Raw genomic sequence first — 27,798 nt, forward strand, 5'->3', positions numbered from 1 at the left:
ACCTGTTGAAGATATTGTCCTTGTTCGCCCTTCTCTGCAAACTGTGGAAAAGCCATGTGCAAAAACTGCAGTAGAATAATAGGTGGAATACTAGAAGAAGTTTTATCCATGGACTCAAACAAATCTCTAAGGGCTTAAAAACAAAGCAAATACTTCCTTAGTAAAATAGTGACATATTTAATACATGCTACTGTAAATTAATTCTCAATACCAAGAGATGCTTATTAATTATTTTTAAGTATACCTATTCCTTTTGCAATTGCTGGATCCCTAATAAGAAAATAATTTGTTTTTAAATCTTAACTCACCAGAAGACTTTAATAACACAATCACTAGCTATAAACAATGTCTCTCTCTCCTTGGCAGCCTTTGTCTTCCCTAACAAAGCAGGGTATATTCATTTAATACAGACAACACATAACTTCTGTCTAGGAATCACAGAGGCATGATGTTACAGTTCTGCCATTATCAGGACGTCAGGTAACCACTCCCAGCCCTCCTCCCTTTAAGCCCATACTTGGCTCCCGTGTACTGAACTCCTGAGTACTGAAATCTGGAGTATGTTTAAATAAGTATGTTTAAATCCTTAAACAAACTTCCTGACTGTACTGAACAGCTAAGAACCAAAACTAATTTGCCTTCTTCAAAATCTTTCCTCTGCTTATCCTCTCTCACCATCATAAATCCCATGGTCATAAACTCAGCCCTGCTCTTGAGTTCAGAATACTTTTTCTCTGTTGACTCCCTAGCTATCACACCTTGCCCTTACTTCACGTATAGCAAAACTCTAATCTAGCTTATCTTGCATTGTTTTGTTAACTAAAATGTGAAATGTTATCATTAGTATACAGACTATTTAGCATAGCAAATACTAAAATACAACATCTCAGCACAAAGTAAGTACTCAATGAAATGTTCCTGAATAAAACTACTAAACACAATGTTTAAAAAATATTTTAGGAGGCAGAGCTGAAATTATGCGTCCCTACTCAGCTAATAATTTTTAAAATAAAAAATGCCTAAATTGTAATAACACTTTAAAGGATACACTTCTCACTAAAAAAAAACAAGAAAAAAACCCAGTGATTTAATTTAATATATACCATGAACGGAGCATCTCAAATATTTCATTAGTTTGAAAGAAAAAGGTCAAAAGACACACTATACATTAAGAGACTAATGAGACATAACAACATAACTAAGTGCAATGTGTGATCCTAAATTGGCTCCTGAAGCAATGGGCAATACAGGGTTAACTGGCAAAATTTAACCAAGTCAGTATTATGAGTTAACATCAGTGTTAAACTCCCAGACTTCGAAAAATAACCATCTTGTGGTTATGAATGTCTTTATTCTCAGGAAATACATACTGAAGTATTCAGGAACAAAAAACACGATGTCTGCAACTTACTCTCAAATGGTTCAGAAAAAAAGAACATGCATTACAATGACTGATAAACCAGATGTGACAAAAAGTTAGTAATTGGTGAATTCTTGCAACTTTTCTGTGAATTTAAATTTATTTCAAAATAAAAAACTTAAAAAATCAAGAAGCAAGAAGTAAAGAACGGTATTTTTCATCCCATCAATATTGCAAGCCTCCTATAAGACTCTGGAGAAGCTGTTGAAATTCTGAGCAACTCTTAAGATACATAAGTTACCAGATGAACTAGATATGTGATCACATTTTCCCAGTAAAAACTTCATTTCAGGGGGCTTCCCTGGTGGCGGAGTGGTTGAGAATCTGCCTGCTAATGCAGGGGACATGGGTTCGAGCCCTGGTCTGGGAGGATCCCACATGCCGCGGGGCAACTAGGCCCGTGAGCCACAACTACTGAGCCTGTGCATCTGGAACCTGTGCTCCGCAACGAGAGAGGCCGTGATAGTGAGAGGCCCGCACACCGCAATGAAGAGTGGCCCCCACTTGCCACAACTAGAGAAAGCCCTCGCACAGAAACGAAGACCCAACACAGCAAAATTAAATAAATTAATTAATAAACTCCTACCCCCAACATCTTCAAAAAAAAAAAAAAAAAACTTCATTTCAACAAATGAATCTACTTTCAGGGAAAAAGGTTAGAGGAAAATCTCACTAATTCCAAATGATGCAAAGAAACCTACTGTTTATAGTATTACAGATTAATGACTGACCACAATGAGATACCATTTCACACCCCTAGAATGGCTATAATCAGAGACATTCAATACCTAGTGTCAGTGAGGATACAAAGAAATCAGAATCCTCATACATGCTGGGAGGAATATAAGATGATGCAGCTGCTTTGGAAAACAGTCTGGCAGTTCCTCACATAGTTACCATGTGACCCAACGATTCCTCTCCTAGATATATACCCAAGAGAAATGAAAACATATGTCCATACAGACTTGTACACAAATGTTTAGCAATATTTATATTGGTCAAAAAGTGGAAACTACGCAAATGTCTCATCAATGATGAAAGGATAAATGAAATGCGATATATCCAATACAATGGAATCTTACTCAGCAATAAAAAGGAATGCAGTACTGATACATGTTTATGATGTGGCTGAAACTCAAAAACATTCTAAGTGAAAGAAGCCATCAGAAAAGACCATATATTGTACAATTCCACTTATATGAATATTCTAGAAGAGGCAAATCTATAGACTGACAGTAGATTACTGGTTGCACAGGGCTGGTAGTGGTGACAGGAAACAGGGTGACTGCTGAATGTTACAGGGTTTCTTTTCTAGTGGTGATGACTGCATAACTCTATGAGTAAACTAAAAAACAGTGAATTGTATAATTTAAATGGGTGAGTAGTACGGTATGTGAACTGTCTCTCAATAAAGCTGTTACAAACCACCTCTGCCCCCCCCCAAAAAAGGCAGGGCTGTTAAAAACCCTATCAACCCAGCCTAAGGATTTAAGAGAGTATTCATTTGTAAAACTGTCCAAAATGGGGCAGTGGGGGCAGAATACACTGTCTCATGTAATAAAGAAAGAAGATATTTCTAGAATTTCTATTTCTCCTCATACTTCATATCCAACTTCCTTACATGAATACCCACTAATCCAAAGATTTTTTCAAATAGGACAGACATCACTGGTTTATAATGTAGTTAATAAAATAAGTCCCATGGGGTTTCCCTGGTGGCACAGTGGTTGAGAGTCCGCCTGTCGATGCAGGAGACACGGGTTCATGTCCTGTCTGGGAAGATCCCACATGCTGCACAGGGGCTGGGCCCGTGAGCCATGGCCGCTGAGCCTGCGCGTCCGGAGCCTGTGCTCCGCAGAGGGAGAGGCCGCAACAGTGAGAGGCCCGCGTACCGCAAAAAAAAAAAAAAAAAAAAAGTCCCAAGTTGTTTAATGTAAGTGTAAGTACTCTAATTTTAATGAGGTGATGTTTTAAAAATACATTTTGAAAACAGAAAGATACTAAAAAAACTGTGAGTGAAAAATGACGTTTATTGAATACCATACTCCCTCTTGAAAACTAGTATATTTAAGATACTGACCTGCAGTAATATACTGTGCTGAAGCCATTTCCCCTGAAGCTCTCAAGGCACCTGCATACCTAGGAACATTAAGACAGAATTAAATATTCACTTTATTCTGAAACTCAAATGGGAAGAAATTAGTTCCAAGGACTTATTATGAAACCCTCAACTACAAGTTTCTCTGAGTTGTTCCCACCATTTTTTCTTCTTCTCTTCTGGTCTGGTTCCTTTAAGAATTATATGGGCAAAAAAGGACTGCTAAGAAAAAACGGAAATTAGATGAATGAAGCCAACTTTAAATTCTTTCCTCTTGTCTAACTCATCTACAACATTTTCTAAAAATTGTGTAAACAAAAAAGTACATATAGCTGACTCACTTTGTTATACACCAGAAACTAACACAACATTGTAAAGCAATTACACTCCAATAAAGATGTTAAAAAAATAAAATTAAAAAGCACATATTTAATGTCCATTATTACAAAGAAAATAAAATGTAATTTCAGAAATGAAGAAAAGATCATTAGATCAAAAACATTAAATCAAAATCAATAAATCTACATTCAGCACTAACTTCCTACACAACACTAAATAAGTCACTTAAATTTCAAGTCAGTTTTCTCACCTATAAAATGAAGGTTTCCTATTAAATGATTTCTAAATTCACTTTTATGATTCTCAGTTTATTTATAGCACTACAAAGGACTGGCCACCCAAAGGAAATATTCAAACCACTGTAGTTACTCATACAATGTTTTATGACAAAGGATCAAAAATTATCATTCAGGTATTAAACACTGGGCAATGGGAGAGATCCCACAAAACTAATATGAGATCAGTGGTTACTTAGGGGAGCTGGGCAGTTGACTGGGAAAAGGTACAATAAAACTTCCCGGGATGATGAAAATGTTCTATAAATCTGATTGTAAAATGAGTTACAGAGAATTTGCATTTGTCCAAACTGATCACACCAAACACATAAGATGCATACATTTCACTAGATGTAAATTATATTCCAATTTTTTTAAAAAAAGGGGACTTCCCTGGTGGTGCAGTGGTTAAGAATCTGCCTGCCAATTCAGGGGACATGGATTCGATCCCTGGTCCAGGAAGATCCCACATGCTGCAGAGCAACTAAGCCCATGTGCCACAACTACTGAGCCTTGCGCTGCGACTACTGAGCCCATGCTCTGCAACAAAACAAGCCACTGCAATGAGAAGCCCACGTACTGCAATGAAGAGTAGCCCCCGCTCACCACTAGAGAAAGCCTGCGCAGCAACGAAGACTCAATGCAGCCAAGAAAAAAAAAACAACTCTGCGCTTATGTAAGTGAATGAAAGAGGTCACAGAAAATATTATGTTAAATTATATTCAATGGAATAATTTTCTTTTTTTCACTTGTTTAGATCTTTTGCAAACTCTTGCAACTAAAAAATTCTTAATTTTTCAATATACAATAATGCATGTTGTCTAAATTATATATGTTCATTTAAAAAATAAAAATCATAATTGTTTCCCTGTCAGACAGTTTAGCAACTTTTTAAAGGGCACTTCTTAAGTTAAAACGAAGTACTCATAAAGTAGATGCATCCCATAATATCACTGAAGTGTGTAATTACATAACTGCCGCTGTTATGAATTTACATCTAGTTACAGGGTAACATGAGTATGTAACTATTTCTATGTTTATGACAAAAGCTGCATTAATGAATTATCAATCTTTTTTTAATTATCTGAGAACAGAAAAATCATAGCTAATTTAATACCATCCCCCTAAAACTCTCAATATTATACCAAGAAAACTTATAATTCCTAATTAAGATAAAACCATCCAATAAGCCAAACATTCATAATGAACTTTACAAAGAAAAAACTGCTAGAAAAAAGAAGGAACTGACAGGAGTACTATGAGTTTTAACAGATAAAAATACTGAGAGGTTTTTCAGACAAAAGAACCAATAGAGTACCTTTCCTAATCTTTGCAAATAAATAAAAATTAAATAATGATATAGAAAATCTGAATGTAATTAATAAACTTAATGCCTATTATACTTTATCACCTACAAAAAGAGGATGTCTTGACTTTTCTATCATCTGTGAAATATTCACAACATTGTCATAGATCAGATCAACCCAAACATTCATTAACAGAAAAATGAATAATTACTTGGTAGTATATACATACAATGGTGTACCCTACAGCAGGGGTCCCCAACCCCCGGGACACTAAATGGTACTAGTATGTAGCCTCTTAGGAACCCGGCCGCACAGCAGGAGGTGAGCAGTGGGCGAGGGAAAGCAGCTTCATCTGTATTTACAGCCGCTCCCCATCTCTCACGTCACTGCCTGAGCTCTGCTTCCTGTCAGATCATCGGCCTCATTAGATTCTCATAGGAGTGCAAACTCTATTGTGAAGTGCACATGTGCGGGATCTAGGTTGCTTGCTCCTTATGAGAATCTAATGCCTAATGATCTGAGGTGGAGCTGAGGCAGTGATGCTAGCACTGGGGAGCGGCTGCAAATACAGATTATCATTAGCAGAGAGGTTTGACTGCACAGAGACCATAATAAATCAATTGCTTGCAGACTCATATCAAAACCCTATCAGTGAGTGGCAAGTGAAAACCAGCTCAGGGCTCCCACTGATTTTGCATTATGGTGAGTTGTATAATTATTTCATTATATATTACAATGTAATAATAATAGAAATAAAGTGCACAATAAATGTAATGCTCTGAATCATCCCGAAACTATTCCCCCCCCACCCCGGTCCGTGAAAACACTGTCTTCCATGAAACCAGTCCCCGTTGCCAAAACGCTGGGGACTGCTACCCTACAGCATGAACGTGAATGAACACACACACAACATGGAAAAGCCAAATATAATGAGCCTGACTCAAATGAACATAATCTGTACGTTTCTGTTCATGAAGAGTTCAAAATAAGCAAAATTACTCAAAATTAGAGTCAGGTGAGTATAACAACTTTGCAAAGAAGGGTGGGGGCAGTGGATAGGAAGGGATGGGGAGGGGATTTTTGGAGTGCTAACAGAGTTCTGTTGATCCCCATCGGTTACAGGGATGTGTTCACTCTGGGATAATTCATTTGTATATGTTTCTATATAATTCAATAATTAAAAGCAAACTTTGGTTTTGCACAGCAAAGGAAATCATAAACAAAATGAAAAGACAACAGGAGAAAATATTTGCAAATGATGCAATAGGCAAGGGCTTAATTTCCAAAATATATGAACAGCTCATAACAGCTCAACAACGAAAAAACAAACAACCCAATCCAAAAATGGGCAGGGACTTCCCTGGTGGTCCAGTGGGTAAGACTGCATACTCCCAATGCAGGAGGCCTGGGTTCGATCCCTGATCGGGGAACTAGATCCCACATGCATGCCACAACTAAATAGTCCACATGCTGCAACTAAGAAGCCTGCGTGCAGCAACTAGGAAGTCCAGATGCCACAACTAAGGAGCCCGCATGCCGCAACAAAGATCCTGCATGCTGCAACTAAGACCCGATGCAGCCAAAAATAAATAGTATAAATAAATAATAATAATAAATTTAAAAAAAATAATAATACCTTTAAAAAAAGTCTACAAATAACAAATGCTGGAGAGGGTATGGAGAAAAGGGAACCCTCCTTACACAGTTGGTGGGAATGTAAGCTGGTGCAGCCACTGTGGAAAACAGTATGGATGTTCCTCAGAAAACTAAAAATAGAATTACCATATGATCCAGCAATTCTACTCCTGGACATATATCTGGACAAAACTATAATTCAAAAAGATACATGCACCCCTATGTTCATAGCAGCACTGCTCACAACAGCCAAGACATGGAAACAACCTAAATGTTCATCGACAGCTGAATGGATAAAGAAGATGTGGTACATACATACAATGGAGCACTACTCAGTCATAAAAAAGAAAGAAATAATGCCATTTGCAGCAACATGGATACAACTAGAGATTATCATACTAAGTGAAGTAAGTCAGAAAGAGAAAGCCAAATACCATATAATATCACTTATATGTGGAATCTAAAATATGACACAAATGAACCTATCCCAGAAACAGAATCACAGACACAGAGAACAGAGTGGTGGTTGCCAAGGGGGCGGGGGTTGGGGGAGGGAGGGAGTAGGAGGTTGTGGTTATCAGATGTAAGCTTTTATATACAGAATGGATAAAACAAGGTCCTATAGAGAACAGAGAACTATATTCAATATCCTGTGATAAACCATAATGGAAAAGAATATTAAAAAAACAGAATATATATATGTATAACCAAATCCCTTGGCTGGACAGCAGTAATTAACACAACACTGTAAATCAACTACACTTCAATAAAAAAAAGCAGAAAACAAAAAACTCTGGGGCAAAAGGAAAAGATAAGAATTTATAACTTATTTTTTAAATATTTATTTATTTATCTATTTATCTATCTATTTATCTATCTATCTATTTATTTATTTATTTATACAGACTGCGCCGGGTCTTAGTTGTGGCGTACGTGATCTTTAGTTGTGGCATGCGGGCTGCTTAGTTGCGGCAAGTGGACTACTTAATTGCAGCATGCAAACTCTTATTGCGGCATGCATGTGGGATCTAGTTCCCCAACCAGGGATCGAAACCCGGCCCCCTGCATTGGGAGCACAAAGTTTTACCCACTGGACCACCAGGGAAGTCCCTTTTATAACATTTTTTAAAAAACATCTGAGCAATCTCATCTAATGAATAGAAAACAAGCAAAACCTCAGAATTAAATACTTTCATTCCTACACGAGAATAAATTAATGATCCAAGCATGCAACTTAAAAAATAATAAAACAGGGCTTCCCTGGTGGCGCAGTGGTTGAGAATCCGCCTGCCGATGCAGGGGACGCGGGTTCGTGCCCCGGTCTGGGAAGATCCCACATGCCGCGGAGCGGCTGGGCCCGTGAGCCATGGCCGCTGAGCCTGTGCGTCCGGAGCCTGCGCTCCGCAACGGGAGGGGCCACAACAGTGAGAGGCCCACGTACCACAAAAAAAAAAAAAAAAAAAAAAAAATAATAATAAAACAAGCCTAAGGAAAACAGAAATAAAACATTAATACAAACAAAAGTAGAACAAATCAGACAACTGAAAGAACTGAGTGAATAAATCTAATAGCTGATTCTGTGAAAAATACACAAACCTCTGGCAAGGTAATCAAAACAGAAAAAATAACTAATACGAAATAAAAATGGAGAAAAAAATACAGATCCCAAAACAGAGTAACTCATGTGCTAAAATAGTTTAAAGACATAGGGACAAATTTGTAGGAAAAAATAAATTACCAAAACTGACTCAAAAAGACACAGAAAATGGACATTTAAAATGCCCCAGAAAGGGCTTCCCTGGTGGCGCAGTTGAGAATCCACCTGCCAATGCAGGGGACATGGGTTCGAGCCCTGGTCCAGGAGGATCCCACAAGCCACAGAGCAACTAAGCCCATACGCCACAACTACTGACCCTGCGCTGTAGAGCCTGCGAGCCACAGCTACTGAGCCCATGTGCTGCAACTACTGAAGCCTGCAGGCCTAGAGTCCATGCTCTGCAGCAAGAGAAGCCACCACAATGAGAAGCCCGCGCACCGCAATGAAGAGTAGCTCCCGCTTGCCACAACTAGAGAAAAGCCCATGCGCAGCAATGAAGACCCAACACAGCCAAAAATAAATAAATTTATAAAAATAAACAAAATGCCCCCCAAAAAGTTGGGTCCAGCCAATTTTATCGGTATTTTCTATCAAAAATAGATCATTCCTCTACAAATTTGAAAATGAAAGTAAAATAGCAGTCTAGTAATTGCTAATGAAAAGACTATTTTGTACTTATTAAGAGTTGGCTTGCCAGTCTCCAATAAGACAAAAAGATTGTCATGTGATACTGTCTTTTACAAGTAACTTATAGAATTTTCAAAAGTAATTTTTATTATATACACATTTCACTTTAGTTTCTAAATTTAGAACTCCCATATTAAGATGAGGTTCCACTGTTGGGCAGCATCAAGCAAACCAGATTTTATCCGCAGGTATTGCTCTTGGCCCTCACTGCCTCTCTTCAGCTAATCCAGCCTGTTTCTCTTGAATGCGTTTTCCTTCTACTCTTCATTGGTATACATCCCACTCTCCAGAACCTGCCATACATTTAAGGATGAACTTCAGCATCTCCAGCAGTAAAGCATCTTTCATGGAATTGTCCTCTTTTCTTTCATTCCTATTTTATCAGTTAGTGTCATTTTCCCAAAGACATACAACCCCATCCACGTCATTCTGTATCGATTAAGTTAGTAAGTACAGGGGCTTCCACCCTCTTGCAACAACTTAGAATTCAAAATAGTTTACTTGGTTTCAAGAAAATGGAAGCAACAAGATGAAATCTCCCTGCTTATATAAAACTCAGAGAAGTTAACTCCAAAACATGAAAGAGAGCTCTCCTTGAAGTAGAGACTATAATAAGGAATCCCAGATGAAAAAAGTAAAGAGGAAGTCTTGGAAATAAGGCATATCTGTCCCAACTAGCCACTCTCTATGACAGGGAGCTGCCCCAGCAAGCTACTCATTCAGATAATTTGCACTTGGGACACAAGAGAATGCACTGCATATAATAAGTACACCATCTTCAAAGAAATGAAGATCAATCTATATATCCAAAGAGAACAAAGTTAAAGGACCAAACAGGAAAAATACCTTTAAATAAGAGTACTTTGGAGCCTCAGAGAAATAAAAGCAGGAATCATATCCAAAAGTTAAGAAAGGGAGATTTTATTAAAAAGAAGGTTGTGGGCTTCCCTCGTGGTGCAGTGGTTGAGAGTCTGCCTGCCGTTGCAGGGGACACAGGTTCATGCCCCGGTCCGGGAAGATCCCACATGCCGCAGAGCAGCTGGGCCCGTGAGCCATGGCCTCTGAGCCTGCGTGTCCGGAGCCTGTGCTCCACAACGGGAGAGGCCACAACAGTGAGAGGCCCGCGTACCGCAAAAAAAAAAAAAAAAAAAAAGAAGTTGCGATAAATGAGCAGTTGTGAAACAAAGCTAACATACAAATCAGTGAAATGTAAAACAGAAGTGAGGCATTCTCCCAAAACACAGCACATAAAAATAAAAGTGCAAAGGAAAAAAAGACATTAGCAACAGATCCAAAAACTCCAATATTTAGAATGTAAGAGGAAGGTAAAATAGAAGAGAAGCAATATCTGAAGAAATAATGGCTAAGAATGTCCCAGAGTTTAGGACAACAGTCCTCAGACTGAAAGCACCCACTGAGGGCTAAATGAGATAAATAAAAGAAAACCCACACCTTAGGACTGTTGGAAAACGTTGAAAACAAAAATAAAGAGAAAACCCTAAAAGTTACTGACAGAAAAGATTAAGAATAGAGATTGATATTAGACCTCTCATCAGTAACCATGGGCACCCTAAAACAGTGGGGAAATAACTATGAATCTCTGAGGAAAAATAAATGACTTTAACATTTCCCAGCAAAGCTGTTCTGAAACAGTACCCGTTTACTTGGTAGTCTTCCTCCATCAGACCGTCGGTACCTTGAAGACAGGTGCTCTGTCTTGTGCACTGGCAGTATATTAGTGGCAATCTAGGCAACTTCATGTAAATACCTGACAAGTGTTCACTTCAGAAAAATTCAGAAAACCTTCAGTTACTCTCAGGTTTCTGCATGTCCCTTCTCTCTCCTCTCTACCGCTCAATTTTATCAAAGCATTTCATAAGCCAGTAGGGGAGAAAAAAATACACAGCATTCATAAAGCTGTCTAAGAATCCAAACTGCAGTTCAGAATTCCACCACATATTAATAACTGGCAATGTATGAATCAAAATAGATGTAATAAATTTAGTCAGAATTAAATGACATATTTTTTAAAGTTACACATTTATACTCACTGAAGAGAAGGGACCCTCAGTTTATAGACTATTTGATATGTTCTCAAAACATGGATAACTGTTTACTGTTTACTTTTGTAAATACAATAGTATAAAAACAAAGTTCTATTTCTTTTAAAAACCATTACTCACTGGTATAAGGATAAACATACAACATATGTGTTTCTAGACTCTAATTGAGAATCCAATCTTACTTATTATTACCTACATTATGGTCAATTAATTTTCAAAAAAGGTGCTAAGACACTTCAACAGGAAAGACTAGTCTTCTCAACAAATGGTACTGAAAGAACTAGACATCTGCATGCAAAAGAATGGGGAAAACTACCTCCCACCATACAAAAAAATCACCTAAACATGGATCATAGACCTAAATTTAAGAGCTAAAACTATATAACTCTTAAAAAAAATTTATGACCTAAAAATTAGGCAATGGTTTCTTACATATGACACCAAAAAAAAAGAAAAAAAAAATTCAACTACATCAAAATTTAAAATTTCTGTGCTACAAGAATGCGGTCAAGAAAGTGAAAAGACAACTCACAAAATGGAAGAAAATAGGGCCTCCCTGGTGGCGCAAGTGGTTGAGAGTCCGCCTGCCGATGCAGGGGATGCGGGTTCGTGCCCCGGTCTGGGAGGATCCCATGTGCCGCGGAGCGGCTGGGCCCGTGAGCCATGGCCGCTGGGCCTGCGCGTCCGGAGCCTGTGCTCCGCAACGGGGGAGGCCACAACAGTGAGAGGCCCGCATACCGCAAAAAGAAAAAAAAAAAAAAAAAAAAAAAAAAAAAAAAATGGAAGAAAATATTCGCAAATTACCTGAAAAAGGACTTGTACCCAGAATACATGAAGAACACTTACAACTGAATAATAAAAAGACAAACCATTTAAAGCATAGGAAAAGGATGTGCTGATCAGACATTTCTACAAAGATATACAAATGGCCAATAAGCACATGAAAAGATGCTCAACATCATTAGTCACTAGGTAAATACAAATGAGAGCCATAATGAGATACCATTTCACCCTTAGGATGGCTGATTTAATCAAAGACAGAGTCCCAAGATGGCAGCCACCGTGAAGATGACTGCATAGATGTCAATGTTACATCTGAAGATCAACAAAAGATAAATTTGCACAGAATACAAGTAGAATCACACAGTTAAAGGAAGAAACAGGATTATAAAAGAAACAGCTCCGAAATTTAGGAGATGCTTGTGAGGATATCACACTTGCAGATGACAACTGCTTAATGATATCTCATCAGATTAGTGATGTTTTCATTAGCCATTCTCAAGAAGAAACATCAAGAAATGTTAGAAGCAAAGAAAAATTTCCAAAAAGAAACTGATACCTTAGAATCCAGAGTGGAATCAATTCAGCAGGTGTTAGCAGATGTGGAAGTTCAGTTATATGCAAAATTGGAGAACAACATAAACCTTGAAGCAGGAGAAAGCTAAACATTTTACAATACTTTTAAAATGTTGCTCAACACAGGTTACCATGTGACCAAGCAATCCACTCATAATCAAGAGAAATGAAAACAACTCATCTGCACAAAAACTTGTGCTTGAGTGTTCATAGCAGCATTATTCATAATAGCTAAAGTGTGGAAACAATCCAAATGTCCATCAACTGATGAATGGATAAACAAAACATAGTATATCCATACAATGGAATATTATTCATCCATACGAAGGAATGAAGTATTGAATCATGCTACAACATGGATGAACCTAGAAAACATTATGCTAAGTAAAAGAAGCCAGTCAACAAAAAGACCACGTACTGTATGATCCCATTAATATGAAATGTCCAGAATAGGCAAATCTGTAAGACAAAAAGTAGATTAATGGTTGCCTAGGGCTGGAGGTGGGAAAGGTATAAGGAGTGACTGCTAATGAGTATGAGGTTTCTTCTGGGGGGGGCAGGGGAATATTCTGAAATTAGATCGTGGTGATGGTTGCACAACCTCATGAATATAATAAAGACCATCTAATTGAACACGTTAAAAGGGTGAATTGTACGATAAATGGATTATATCACGATAAAGCTGCTAAATATATATATATATGTATACACACACACACACACACACACACATATATACGTAAAACAACACTATTCATCCAAACCTCCGTTACCCAAAAAAGACATAAAACAATCTCTCTTCTGTCTTACCTTTTAAGGGCATCTTTGAGTTCAGGTACAGAACGAATACACTGAACTGTAGCATTCATGTAACAAGTGTTACCAAGGTTTGTCAATCCACATGGTAATTCCATCTGATAAGGAAAAGGATTAAATCATTTTTATAAGACGATACAGCATATATAAATCACTAAACACATTGAAGCAAATACAATTTACCAACTCATACCAATTTATTCTACCTTAACAATGTTTTATTTCCCTAACAAAAAATTTTACTTGCATCATACGGACAATCATCCTGTTTTAATTCCCTTCTTAAAAATAATAAGAAAACAATCATATCAGTTCTGCCTCATCTGCAGGTTTATCACTGGAAGAGGGTAACAAAATATATACAGAAACACTTCAAAAAAATGAATGGTACTATATAAATGCTGGGTAGTAAAAATAATAATAATATTTGACAAGTGTGTGTTGACCAGTTTCTAAACCAACACTGCATTTAAATTAAGGATAAATTGTATATTTTCAACATGGAAGGTTTTAAGAATTTAAATATCCCAGCATTTAAACTATTTAACTTCTTTGAGCCTGTTTTCCCATAAAATAATAGTAAACATTTAAATAGCACTATCTGCCAGACACATATTTATTACAGATATTCACTGACTTTATAATGAATTATTCAATTAAAAAAGGATTCCTTGAGCCAGTTTCAAAGATAAAACTTTTATTTACTGCTAATAACATACATCTTAATATTGATTAAATCTTTAAAACATGTAGATGCTTTCTTAAAGGCATCTTACTAACTGTATTTCTTAAAAGTAGTGATCAAATATATAAAATGTGGTATGTCTTACAGCAGATGCTAACTGTTCTTCTGTCATGTCTTCTACGAAGACGGTTTTAGCTGAGGGTTCCTCAGGAAGAGCATCTGCTGACCCCATCATTAGTAAAGTCATTCCCTGTTTAAAAAAAATTAATTTCATGAAAATGCTAAAAAGTTGATCACATTTATGTGCAATGAAAGAAAAGCCAGACACAGAAAAACACATGTTGCATGCTTCTATTTGCTACAAAAGGTAAATCTAGAGAGACACAAAGTAGATTAGTGGTTGCTAGAACTGAAGGTGGGAATAGGGAGTGTCTTTAAATGGGAACTCATTTCTTTCTGGGGTGATGAAAATATTGCAAAATGAGACTGTGGTGAAGGTTACACAACTCTGTAAATACATTAAAGATCACTGAACTGTTAAAAAAAAAAAAAAAAAAGTACTAGGGTGGCTGCCTCAGGCCACAGGTCACCTGCTTATCTGAAAAGGGGTATAAGGAAACTTCTTAGAATAGTGGAACTTCTTTATCTTGACTGTGGTGGTGGTTTCATGACTGTATAAAGTTAAACAAATCCATCAAACTCTTACACTAAAGTAGGTGAATCTTACTCTCTATATACTATACGTCAATAAAGCTAATGGAAAAAACAGGGTCACAAAGAAAGCTGAGAATGTTTTCAATATTGGAAAGGAGAGAATTCTTCAAATGATCATTAATATTTAGTGGCATCATTTCTCCCCATAACACACTAAGCACTGATAAGATTCTTTCTATGAAAGTCTATTGTGAAATGTAACCATTATTTACATTTGAATAGAAATATTTTGAAAGCATTGAAATCTCCATTATTAGAAAATATCAAACCAAACATATAAATTAGTTCAAAATATCTAATTTTATAATTCTACACATTATTAACTTAAGGGAATACTTATATTCGGTACAGATACACCATTCCATACAATAGAAGAACAATGGAGACACTGTCACCCTAAGTCTCATAATCCTGAAATGTGAACATCTTATTCAATATCTTTCTGGAAGACACAAACATCTGAGACAAGGACAGAGGGTAGAGAGGTTTAAAAGAAAAAAAAAGGCCAGACGGAGAGTTTTTTTTTTTTAAAAGGACAATAAAATATAAATATCTAGACAAAGATTAAAATTAGTAAATTAATAAAGTCACCAAACTCATAGTCTTATGAATACCTATGTTCAAATCCAACAATCTTCATTCTATCACCTATTATTTTTACTTAAACTTTCTATAAGATAATAGCAAAGCAGTACTAAGCTATCACTAAGAATCTTTTTTAAAAGACAACTGTCGGGCTTCCCTGGTGGCGCAGTGGTTAAGAATCTGCCTGCCAATGCAGGGGTCAAGGATTCGAGCCCCAGTCTGGGAAGATCCCACATGCCCCGGAGCAACCAACACTGTGTGCCACAACTACTGAGCCTGTGCTCTAGAGCCTGTAAGCCACAACTACTGAGCCCGTGTGTCACAACTAATGAAGCCCGTGTGCCTAGAGTCTGTGCTCCGCAACGAGAAGCCACCGCAGTGAGAAGCCCGCGCACCACAACGAAGAGTAGCCCCCACTTACCACAACTACAGAAAAGCCCACACGCAGCAACGAAAACCCAACACAGCCAAAGATAAAATAAATAAAATAAATACATTTATTAAAAAAAAAAGACAACTGTCTCAGGAAAACCAAATATCTGAGGAATATACTAGCAACAGTCAGTTAGAAAATACAATGGAAAAGAAAGAATACCAACAAATATCTAAGAGTAAACATAACAAGAAATATGTAATACTTTAATAAGAAAACTATAAAGCTTTACTTAGGGATATTAAAAAACACCTAAAGAAACTGAAGGACATGAAAGATTTCTGGAATAGAAAAATTATGTAAAGATGTGATTCCAAACTATCATATAAATTTAACTAAACTCCTTTCTGAAACTTTACAAAATGTTTCATTCATGTAGCAAATTCATACCCATGACAATAGCTAAGAAATTTCTGAAAAAGAAGACTAAAAACAATATCTTTAAAATTATTAAGAAAATAGATTACAAAATGAAGAATGTTGAGGACAATAATTTAGAAAAAAAATACTCTGAGTTCTCCACCTCATGACATGCCACACCCAAAATGAATTACAAACTGAAGATTTAAACGTAAATAAAATGAAACAAATAATTACAAAACATTTAAGTTTATTTTCTAAAAAATCTTACTGTTTTTGGAAGATTTTCTAAAATTGACATAAAAGGTGAAAGGACTCATGTCTCTAGTCTCTAACTATATAAATCTTAAAAACTTGCCTATTACCACAATCAAAATTTTAAAGGACAAACTTAAAGAAAAATCGCTATATATAAGCACAATAGAAAAATGGGCAATAGAGATAAGTAGAAAGTCAACAAAAAAGGCTTAAAATTAAATTAAATATGCTTCCACCTTAAGAAGCTAGCAGAAGTATATATTAAAATCAAAGTAAAAGGAGGAAATGAAGCAAAGAGGGGAAATCAATAAAATAATAAATGAACAAGCAAAAGTTAATTCTTTGGATTGGGGAGAAAAAAAATCAATGAAACTTTACAACCTCTGCCTAGATGATAAAGACAATAAGCAAGAAATCACAATTTGCCAATACGGGGGCTGGGGGAGGGGTGGAACGACAGAACTACAGATTCTAGAACCTGTAGGACATCCTGTAAGAGTGTAGTATGACAATCAATCCAACAATTTAAACTAAACAGACCAATTCCTTAAAAGACACTACCAAAACCGGTGTAAAGAAAATATAACATCTGAATAATCCTACATTTATTAAAGACTCTAAATTCTGAATTAAAAAAGTCTTTCCAACAAGAAAGCTCCAAGCCCAGAGAACTTCACTAGAGAATTCTATGAGACACTAGTGTGTGTGTGTGTGTGTGTGTGTGTATAAACTCTTTCAGAAAAGAGGAGAGGTATGAATGCTTCATAACTCATTTTATACAGTCAGCATTACACTGATAGCAAAAATCAAATAAAGACAGTTCAAGAAAACTACAAACCATCTCTCTCACAAAAAGAGACACAAAAATACTTAACAAAGTACTACCAACAGAATCCACATTATATAAAAAGGAAAATATATAAGTGGTTTACTATTTCGAAAAAAGCAGTGTAGTTCATCACATCGAGATTAAAGGATTTAAAAAGAAAAATCATTTCAATATATATAGAAAAAGTATTTGCCAAAACTCAACTCCCATGCATAACTCTCAGCAAACTAGAAATAGAAGAGAACTTTCCTCAATCTGATGAACATCTGTTAAAAACCTGTAAAACACCTGTAAAAAAGGGACCAAAATTCTACAATGGGCAAAACTACGCTATATGTATGTGTAACTGTAGTCTCAAAAAAGAGGAAAGAGAAGGATAGACAGAAAAATATCTAAAGAAATAGCTAAAGATTTTCTAAATTTAATAAAAACTATAAACACACAGATCCAAGAGGTTTAAGCAGAATAAACATAAAGAAAACCTGACCAAAACAAACTGCTGAAAACCAATAATGAGAAAAATCTCAAAAGCACCCAGGGAAAAAAGGACACATTACATGCAGAGGAACAATGATAAGAATGACAGCAACTGTACAAATGAGAAGACACCTTTCAAGTATTGAAAGAATGTTAATCTAGAATTTAATACCAATCAAAAATGTTTTTCAAAAATGAAATGAAACCAAGAGCTTTTCAGAAAAACAAAAGCAGAGGAAACGCATAGATAGGCTCTGCAGAAAATGTAAAAAGGAAGTTCTTCAGGCAGAAGAAAATGGTATCAGATGGCAATTTGGATCTGGATCCAAAGGAAGAGCACCAGAAATGGTAAATATGGGTTTTCTACCTTTTTTAATCTCTTTAAAGGATAAATGACTATTTAAAGCAAAAGTAGCAATGTAGAAAGTAAAAATAATAGCAATGTAGTATGGAGTTTCTAACAGGTAGAAGTAAACTATATCTATGTCTGACAACAGCACAAAGCAGGGAAATGGAAATACACTGTTGTAATAGTCTTATACTATGCCTGAAATCACTCGTTATAGATACATAACATAAACTCTACAACAGCAATTCAGAAACATCAAACATCATCATAGGACCCTTTATACCAACAGTTGGCAAACTTTTCCTATTAAAGGCCATATAATAAATATTTTAGAATTTCTGGGCCACATACCATCTTTGTTGCATATTCTTTGTTGTTTTCAACCCCACCCCTTTAAAAATAAAAATATAAATATCATTCCTAACTTGCACGCCTTACAAAAACAGGCTGCAGGCCAGATTTGGCTTAGAGTTCCTGTTTCACATTTTTAAAAATTGAGAACTTCTGTTATGTAGGTCTTAGCCATGAATACTTACCGTATTAGAAATTAAAACTGAGAAATTTTAATAATATTCATTCAAAAACAATAAACCCACTTAATGTTAAGGTAATTAACATTTTTATGAAAGATAATTATATTCTCAAAACAAAACTAGTGAAGACTGATATTGTTTTACATTTTTTCAAATGTCTTTAATGTTTGGCTTAAGAGAAAACAGTGGATTTTCATATTTGTTTCTGTATTCAATCTGCTGCAGTATCACATGTCCCACAACCTCTGAAAAATTACTGTACATACATAATCAACAATAGAAAAGGCAAATAAAATCTTAATGTCAACATGAAAATACGTTTTTTAAATATGAAAACAGTTTTGATCTCAAGGATCCCTTGAAAGAGTCCTGGGTACTGCCTGGAGTTCCCGGGATACACTCAGAGAACTGCTACCCTAGAGAAATCATTAAAACTCTGGGGATGGAAGGGAGAATGGAAAATGACTGTTAATGAACACAGGGTTTCTTTTTGGATAATGATATGCTTTAAAACTAGACAGTGTTGATGGTTGCACAACTCTATGTATATAGCAGAACACACTGAAATGAACATTTTAGAGTGCTGAATTTCATAGTCAGTGAATTTTCTCAGAAAACTTATTATAAAAGCATAAATAACAAAACAGAGATAAAGCAAAGCAGAGATAAACACAAAATTAAAAATAATCGACAAGAAGGCAGCAAAAGAACAAATGAGACAGAAAACAAACAGCAAGATGGTAAATTAAACCCAAACATGTGGATAATAACATTGAACATTAGTGGTCTAAAGGTTCCAATTACAAAGTAGAGATTGTAAGACTGGATAAAAAAGCAAGACCCAAGTATATGCTAACCTAAGAAAATCCATTTTAAACAAAGACACAGATGTATTAAAAGCAAAAGGATGGGAAAATACATGAAATGCAAACAATAATTAAAAGAAATATGGCGTAGCTTTATTAAAATCAAAGTAAAACTGAGAGCAAAGAATATTACCAAGGATAAAGAGGAACAGTTCCTTGTGATGAAAGGTCAATTCATCAAGATTTAACGATCCTATATATGCATGCACCTAATAACAGAACTTTAAAATACACAAAACAAAACTGATACAACTGAAAGGAGATATAATCAAATCCACAATAATAGTTGGAGATTACGACACGCTTGACAAAAGAAGTAGATAGGGCTTCCCTGGTGGCGCGGTGGTTAAGAATCCGCCTGCCAATGCAGGGGACATGGGTTCGAGCCCTGTTCCGGGAAGATCCCACAGGCAGCAGAGCAACTAAGCCCGTGCGTCACAACTACTGAGCCTGTGCTCTAGAGCCTGTGAGCCACGACTACTGAAGCCCACGTGCCTAGAGCCTGTGCTCCGCAACAAGAGAAGCCACCACAATGAGAAGCCCGCGCACCGCAACAAAGAGTAGCCTCTGCTCACCGCAACTAGAGAAAGCCCGCACCCAGCAACGAAGACCCAACACAGCCAAAAATAAATAAATAAAATAATTCAAAAAAAAAGAAGGTAATGGGTTTGCTATTGCTACTTTTAAATGAATAATATGTTTAATTTCTCAGCCTTAATTTCTAATACAATAAATATCAACGTAACCCATATATATGAAATTCTTTGGGGTCAAAAATTTCTGAGAGTGTAAAGAGGTCACAAAGACCAAGAAATCTGAGAACTGCACATGCCAAAAATGCAAGGTTTAATAGTTAAAAATCAATGAGACTAGCCAGATTACCAGAATAAAAGAGAAAAATCATATGATCCTTTTAATAAGAAGCAGAAAAGCACTTAAAATTCAACAGCCATTCATAACTTAAAAGGTCTTAGTGAACTAGGAAATGACAAAGATGTCCGCTCCCACCACTTTCTATTCAACACTGTATTAGAAGTCCTAGCCAGTAAAATAAGGCAAAAAAAGAAATAGCAGCCATAAAGACTGGAAAGGGAAAAGTAAAACTGCCTCTATTTGCAAAGAGCATGCTTACGTACATAGAAAACCCAATGGAATCTACAAAAAAACTACTGGAACTAGAAAGTGAATTTGGCAAGGTCACAGGTTAAAAATAAACTGTATTTTTATAATCTAGCCATGAATACTGGAAAACAAATTTTTTTAAAGTATCATTAAATAGCCAAGAAATGTTAAGTTCCAGAATCTAACAAAAACCGTGCAAGCTCTCTATAGTGAAAAATTATAAAACTGAGCTAAGAGAAATGGAGAAGTACACCTTATTTAAGGATTTCAGTACTCAATACCTTTAAGATGTTCATTCTCCCCAAACTGAACTACAGATTCAATGCAACCTAAACAAAATTCCAGGAGTCCATTTGCAGGAGTTGACTAATTCTAAAATTACAAGGAAATGCAAAGGAGTTAAAATATTCGTGAGGAAACAGAAAAAGTTGGAGAACTTACATTATCTTATTTCAAGACTTATTATAAAGCTTTGGTAATCAAGACCATGTGGTACTAGTATAAGGTTAATCAAATATATCAATGAAACAAGAGTCCAAAAATAGACCAAAAACTGATTTTCAAGAAAGACTCTGAATTAAATCAACGAGAAAAGGAAAATATTTTCAACAGGTAGTGCTGGAACAACTGGATATACAGACAGGAAAAAAGGCCTTTGGAATACATTTTGTGTAATAATTAGGGAACTGCATTATAACTAGTGTTCTTAAGATAATACTTACATTTTTTATTTTGATGTTTCCCCAATCATCATCCTGTTTTAAAGACAAATAATAAACATTTAACCACCCCCATATAATCCAAACATAATCTAAAAATCAACTAATTTTAGATTTCTACTTCAAAATAGAAATTGTCTATATGCAGATTTTACTTAAAATTACTATAATCAAAAGTATTTTTTAAAAAACAAAAAACAAATGCAGTCCTAAAACTAGTGAGTCTAACAATTGTTCAAACTACGTAAGATACAATCTAAAAGACAGTAAACTTGGCAGCACCAAAAGTACTTAAACACTTGACTGATGACAAATGACAGATGCTAATTTTTTGCATATTTGGAACCAGCAGAGCTAATAACTAGCATATGTTTGACAAGAATAAAGAATAACTTCAGAAATGAAATAAGGTCTACATAATTAGGGTGATTATATAATTAATCACCCAAATCAAGAGACTCTTGAGAATGAAAGTGCTACTAAAAATTGTATCAGGAGAGTAAACAAGACTACCCAAGGCAAACTAACCCTTAATAGTATTTGCTGCGTCCACAAATGTTTCTCAAGTCCTACATTTCACATCTATGAATCAATTAACAAATACTTTGACTTCAGTATGTTCAATTTAAATCAAGTTTTTTTTGAAATGCCACGATTGGTCCACAGATATTTTGGCAGCTAAAAGCCCTTCCCTTCAGAGGATAGTCAGTTCCATATCACTCCTTCCTTTTTACCGAAGGTACCAGGCACTCAATACACCTCCCTTTGGTGGTGCCACTATTTCTTTTTGGGCATCCTGCTTCAAAGTAGAACAGTAAGTTTCTAAATGCCCTTCTCAGTTTAAGGGCTATTACTGCTAATCATAAGGAATGATAACCATAAATGTCTCCTCAAATAATGCCTCCTCCTACTTATCCAAGGTCACACAAAGTTGGGAAATGAACCCAGATCTGCTTGACTTGTAAATCATATGTTCTTTTGGTGCCTTACTGTATGTTACTTAAGCCTCTCTGATGCTCAGTAAAATATGTAAAATACATTTACTTTCCTCATTTTTAATATACATACAGTTGAAAATTAAAGAAAACAAAAGCCTGGCACAGAATAAGTATTCAGTAAGTGGTAGCTATTAGTCATAGTTTCATTTAATTAGCATTTTTCTGTAATCCTCCACAGTATACCACCAGTACACAGCTCAGCACAAATTACGTTACCAAGTTCACTAATGACCAAAAGCTCATACTGCAACTTGAGGGGAAACAATGTTTCTTCACCAATATCTGTTTTACGGCCCAGCTAACAAGGATAGCCAATCCTTATCTCTAAAGTTAATTAGAGCTCTTTAGCATTTCACATCTAACTCTTGAAGAAAGTGTATTTTAAAAACTACACTTATATAGTATTACAAACAATAATAAAGAAAATACCTTCACATCTTTTCTGTGGCCCTTCATCAATGATACTGGTAAGCTTGGACTCTTAACTGTAATCAATGTGATCATTCCAAGGGAACTAATGGAAAACTTAAATTCCCTCTCTTTTAAACAAAAATTTCTTTCCTCCTATCTCCAGGCAGGTGTTAGATAGTGATTACTTCTAAGAGAAAGGGGCTCTTTTTAATGGTAGGATGCAAGAAAGGCCAAAGGAAAAATTAACAGTTTTCCAGTATTCCAGAACCAGGGCCTTAGTAAATTTGGTACATTCGTATGTATATACAAAAACACATTGTGTAGTAGCCTTTAAAAAATAAATTTACCATACTGTTCCATAGTTTTAACAGAGATAAAATTTCTAACCCCATAACTGAAAATTACTAAGGAAATACACATAGACTTTTTTAGTCTATACAAAATGAAATACTTTTAACACACACTCATAAGAAAAAAATTCAAACACAGATAAATGGAAAGTGCCCCAGTCCCCTGACCCCCAGAGATAATCATTGATAAAATGCATTTTAAAATAAAAATTTTAATGATGCTTTATAATATAGTGTTTTGAAATGGCTACAATGTTCCTTCCTTAAACTAACATGAATAAGAATTTAATACCACAGACTATACACTCTCACCAAATAAAAAATACCTTAAATGCTACATTTTCTGGTGCTAGTTATTTTCACTAGTACATAATGAAAATCTGGACTAAATTTTACCTTCAATGTTCCTCCTTTCACCATAACCTTCTGTCTGGCCGGCTGGACTCCAGTCAGTGCAAAAAGCTGAGCCTTGAACACCATCGGCGGTTCATCAGTATTCAGTTCTACACCTTCAAATTTCTCCTTTCCCCATTTCACAGTAACTGCGAACAAACCATAATTTTTTTTTTTTTTTTTTTTACAAAATAACAAGACTTAAGATTTAGAAGATCCTTAGGGAACTATTAGGCTAGTTCTTAAAAGCCAAACTATGTCATTAATCTTTTTACACACCTAATGCCTACCAAATCAGGAGTGAAGTGAATGCAATAGATCTTGGATAAAATTTAACCGGATCTAATCCAACTTCTCATTTGATAAATAAGGAAATTGAGACTTAAAAGAAGCTGATTGATTAATGTCACAAAACTAGTCAGTAAATATTCAGGGCTTCTGAATCCTACTCCAATAATATCTGCAAAATATGACCACACTGAAACACTTCCCAGAATTAAGTTCACAGACTTCAGAATGTGTTTATTTAAACAATCATTAAAATCAGTTGAATATTACATACTGCTGAAGTAGAGAGGGGAAAAAAAGGCTAGAATATTTTGAAAAGAAAAAATATTCTTGGGAAAATAAAGCACACTGAAAACAGGTTAAGGAATATAGATCCTGGATTATAGGAAGAAAGGTGTGGAAGAACTGAAAGGTCTGCCTCCTGAGCAAGAGGTGGTCAAATATTAAGAAGAATCCAAAAATATAGCTAAATCATTAAAAATTATAGAAATCCTACTTCACAGCCATTCAGATGGCTACAACAACAAAACCACAGAAAATAACAAGTGTTGGCAGGGATGTGGGGAAACTGGAACGCTTGTGCATTGCTCTGGGAATATAAAAATGGTACCACCACTGTGACAGAACGTATGGTGGTTCCTCAAAAATCAGGCATAGAATTACTACTATGTGATCCAGCAATTCCATTTCTAGGTATATACCCAAAAGTATGGCAACCAGGGAATCAAACTGATATTTGTATACTCATGTTCCTAGCAGCATTATTTCACAATAGCCTAGAAATGGGAGCAACCCACGTGCCCATCAACAGTGGTATACACACGCAATGGATATTAATCAGCCTTAAAAAAATAATGAAATTCTGACACATTCTACCACATGGATGAACCTTGGAGACATTATGCTAAGTGACATAAGCCAGTCACAAAAGGACAAATACTGTATGATTCTACTTATGTGAGTGGTCAAATTCCTAGAGACAGAAAGAAGAATGGGGGTTGCCAGGAGGCTGGGGGAAATGCAAACAGGGGTACAGAGTTTCAGTTTAGGAACGGGAAGAATTTCCAGAGGTGGGTGGTGATGACGGCTGCACAGCGATGTGAATGTACTCAATGTTAAAAACTGTGCACTTAAAATGTTTAAAACTACACTTTATGTTACATATATTTTACCACAATAAAAAATTTCAATCTCATAAAATAGCTAACTTTTGAAATATGTTAACATAAATAAACTAGGGAATTCCCTAGTGGTCCAGTGGTTAGGACTCCATGCTTTCACTGCCCAGGGCCTGGTTTCAATCCCTGGTCAGGGAACTAAGATCCCACAAGCCATACAGCACAGCCAAAAATAAATAAATAAACAAACAAACAAACTCACTCATTCAAGGATGTACATAGTTTTTTCCACTGAAAAATTTATACCTACGCAAAATGAGAATCCCATAATTAATAGTTGTCTAATTTCTCTGATTACTAAAATCAGAATATAAAAAAGTGACCCTGACTCCAAATCCCTATTCTTTCACTAGTTCAATTAACGTGTTAGCGTTCATTCAATGATAAGCCCAGTAACAAGGATTGGGGAGACTCTCTGCGAACTCACAGTTTAATAAAGGAGAGAGGAAAAAGGTTAAAATAATTAACAATACAATATAAATATTACAAATGCTAGAGGAACACAGTGGAATGCTTCATGAGGGAGGAAGGATTCTCTGGAGAAAGTGTTAACTGTGAGTTACCACTATCAACTTTGAGTCTCAAAGGAAAAAATCAGGTGTTAGCCAGAGAATAAGAATAAAAGCATTCCTGGAAAAGACACTCAAAAGCATAAAGCAGCATGGTGTCCTCTGAGATACAAGTAATTCCCAGGGTGAAGGGGAAGCAGCTGAAAAAGAAGAAACTGACCAAAGATCAAGTCAGGGAAGATAACATAAGTCACGTTAAAACATACAGGTTTCAGGTTGTACAGTATGTGCAGCCCCTGAAGGGTTTTCATAAAGGCTACTTTGGTCTGGTTTGAACATTAGAACACTCTAGCAGCAGCAGAGAAAATATTGGTTTGAAGGGGGAACGACTACAATCATTGAGACAAACCAGAAACATATAACAATAGTACAAACAAAAGAGAGAGGACTAAATCAAAACAGTATTAGAAATAATGAAGACGAATCTATCTGAAATTTATTTAGCTGTGTCACCATGGGCAAGTTAAACTTTTTGCTTACCCATAAACCAGGGGTTCCCAACCCCGGGGCCACGGACCATACCAGACCATGGCCTGTTAGGAACTGGGCCGCACAGCAGGAGGTGAGCAGCAGGTGAGGGAAAGAAGCTTCATCTGTATTTACGGCCGCTCCCCATGGCTTGCGTTACCGCCTGAGCTCCGCCTCCTGTTAGATCATCAGCAGCATTAGATTCTCATTGGAGCACGAACCCTACAGTGAACTGCGCAAGCAGGGATCTAGGTTGCTTGCTCCTTATGAGAATCTAATGCCTGGTGATCTGAGGTGGAGCTGAGGCAGTGATGCTAGCGCTGGGGAGCGGCTGCAAATACAGATTATCATTAGCAGACAGATCTGACTGCACAGAGACCATAATAAATCAATTGCTTGCAGACTCATATCAAAACCCTATCAGTGAGTGGGAAGTGAAAACATGCTCAGGGCTCCCAATGATTGTGCATTATGGTGAGTTGTATAATTATTTCATTATATATTACAATGTAGTAATAATAGAAATAAAGTGCACAATAAATGTAATGTGCTTGAATCATCCCGAAACCATTCCCCCCAACCCCCCCCCCCCCGGGACTGTGGAAAAACTGTCTTCCACGACTGGTCTCTGGTGCCAAAAAGGTTGAGGACCGCTGCCATAAAGGAGAATTATACTAGTACCACGGGACTATGTTGAAAATTAAAACAAAGCAACATGTATAAAAAACATTAGCTTTGTACCAGACAAAAAAGTGTTCGCTAATTTTTACAGCGCTTAAACACATAAGTGTCTGGACGTTTAATTTTCTATCAAAACTTATGACAGTACTTAAGATGTCCTTGTTTTAATATAGGGCTTTTTGCAGAATCTGAAAATACAGATTCTCAATATGGAGATGTCAAAGGAAGAAACCTTCGAAATCTACTTCAATTCCCTCATTTTGGAAATGAGGAAAAGATCTGATTAAATATTTAAGATGGACCTCAATTTCTAAGATAGAAAGTTTGGTGAGTACAGGCATTTTTTGAGGGGAACAAACTACCTGTGTGTGGTTAAGTATTCGCATACACAGGTATTTACCGCCATTACTTAATTAATGCCACTTAAATTCTATATTGCATAAACATAAGATTTCAAGTACCATTCTACTGTTCCATTGTTGTGGCCTTAGAAAAAGAGGTTGAGCAATCATTATTAAAGCATTTGGGGACACACAGTTTTGAGGGCATTAGCCTGCTGTGGCCTGGCAAAGCAATAAAGCTATTCTTTTATACTTCACCAAAAAACAAACAAAAAATCATTATTAAAGCATTCAAGATTCTAGAACATCAAGAATCCATGTCAAGTTTAAACATTATTCTTTTGTTTGATGTCATTCTTTGAAAACGCTGAACCTTCAATAAAGGAATTATGATAGAGTGTCAAGGATGGCCAATGAATCACACATCCATAGCCAACTGGAGCCACCACATACACTTTAGGGGCCATTTTGAATTACACTAGGAGACAGCAAGGTCCATTAACTCAGTAAAAACATGATCCCTGGCCAACACCTTGGAATGCCATCACGCAAAAAAAACCCTGTCAAACGCCAATCAAAAGGAAATGATACCCGCGGA

At 36.1% G+C, this 27,798-nt stretch overlaps 1 protein-coding gene and 1 pseudogene across 2 annotated transcripts in view; one reads left to right on the plus strand and one right to left on the minus strand.

Annotated features, from left to right (window-relative positions):
* The window catches only part of USP14 (ubiquitin specific peptidase 14), a 45,668-nt gene that overhangs the window by 17,072 nt on the left and 798 nt on the right, over positions 1-27,798 (minus strand). The window contains exons 2-7 of the mRNA XM_082640423.1: positions 23,679-23,824; positions 21,527-21,559; positions 14,424-14,528; positions 13,588-13,691; positions 3,501-3,559; positions 3-133 (exon numbers count right to left, since the gene is read on the minus strand). Coding sequence (XP_082496549.1) covers positions 3-133; positions 3,501-3,559; positions 13,588-13,691; positions 14,424-14,528; positions 21,527-21,559; positions 23,679-23,824 — 578 coding nt within the window. The remainder of the gene's footprint in view (positions 1-2; positions 134-3,500; positions 3,560-13,587; positions 13,692-14,423; positions 14,529-21,526; positions 21,560-23,678; positions 23,825-27,798) is intronic.
* Positions 4,234-13,580, plus strand: LOC309815154 (prefoldin subunit 4-like; annotated as a pseudogene). The gene is made up of 2 exons: positions 4,234-4,269; positions 12,459-13,580. The product of its transcript is annotated as a prefoldin subunit 4-like (transcript).

The sequence above is a fragment of the Mesoplodon mirus genome (assembly GCF_964341445.2).
Source record: "Mesoplodon mirus genome assembly, chromosome: 13".
In the NCBI taxonomy this organism is placed as follows: Eukaryota; Metazoa; Chordata; class Mammalia; order Artiodactyla; family Ziphiidae; genus Mesoplodon; species Mesoplodon mirus.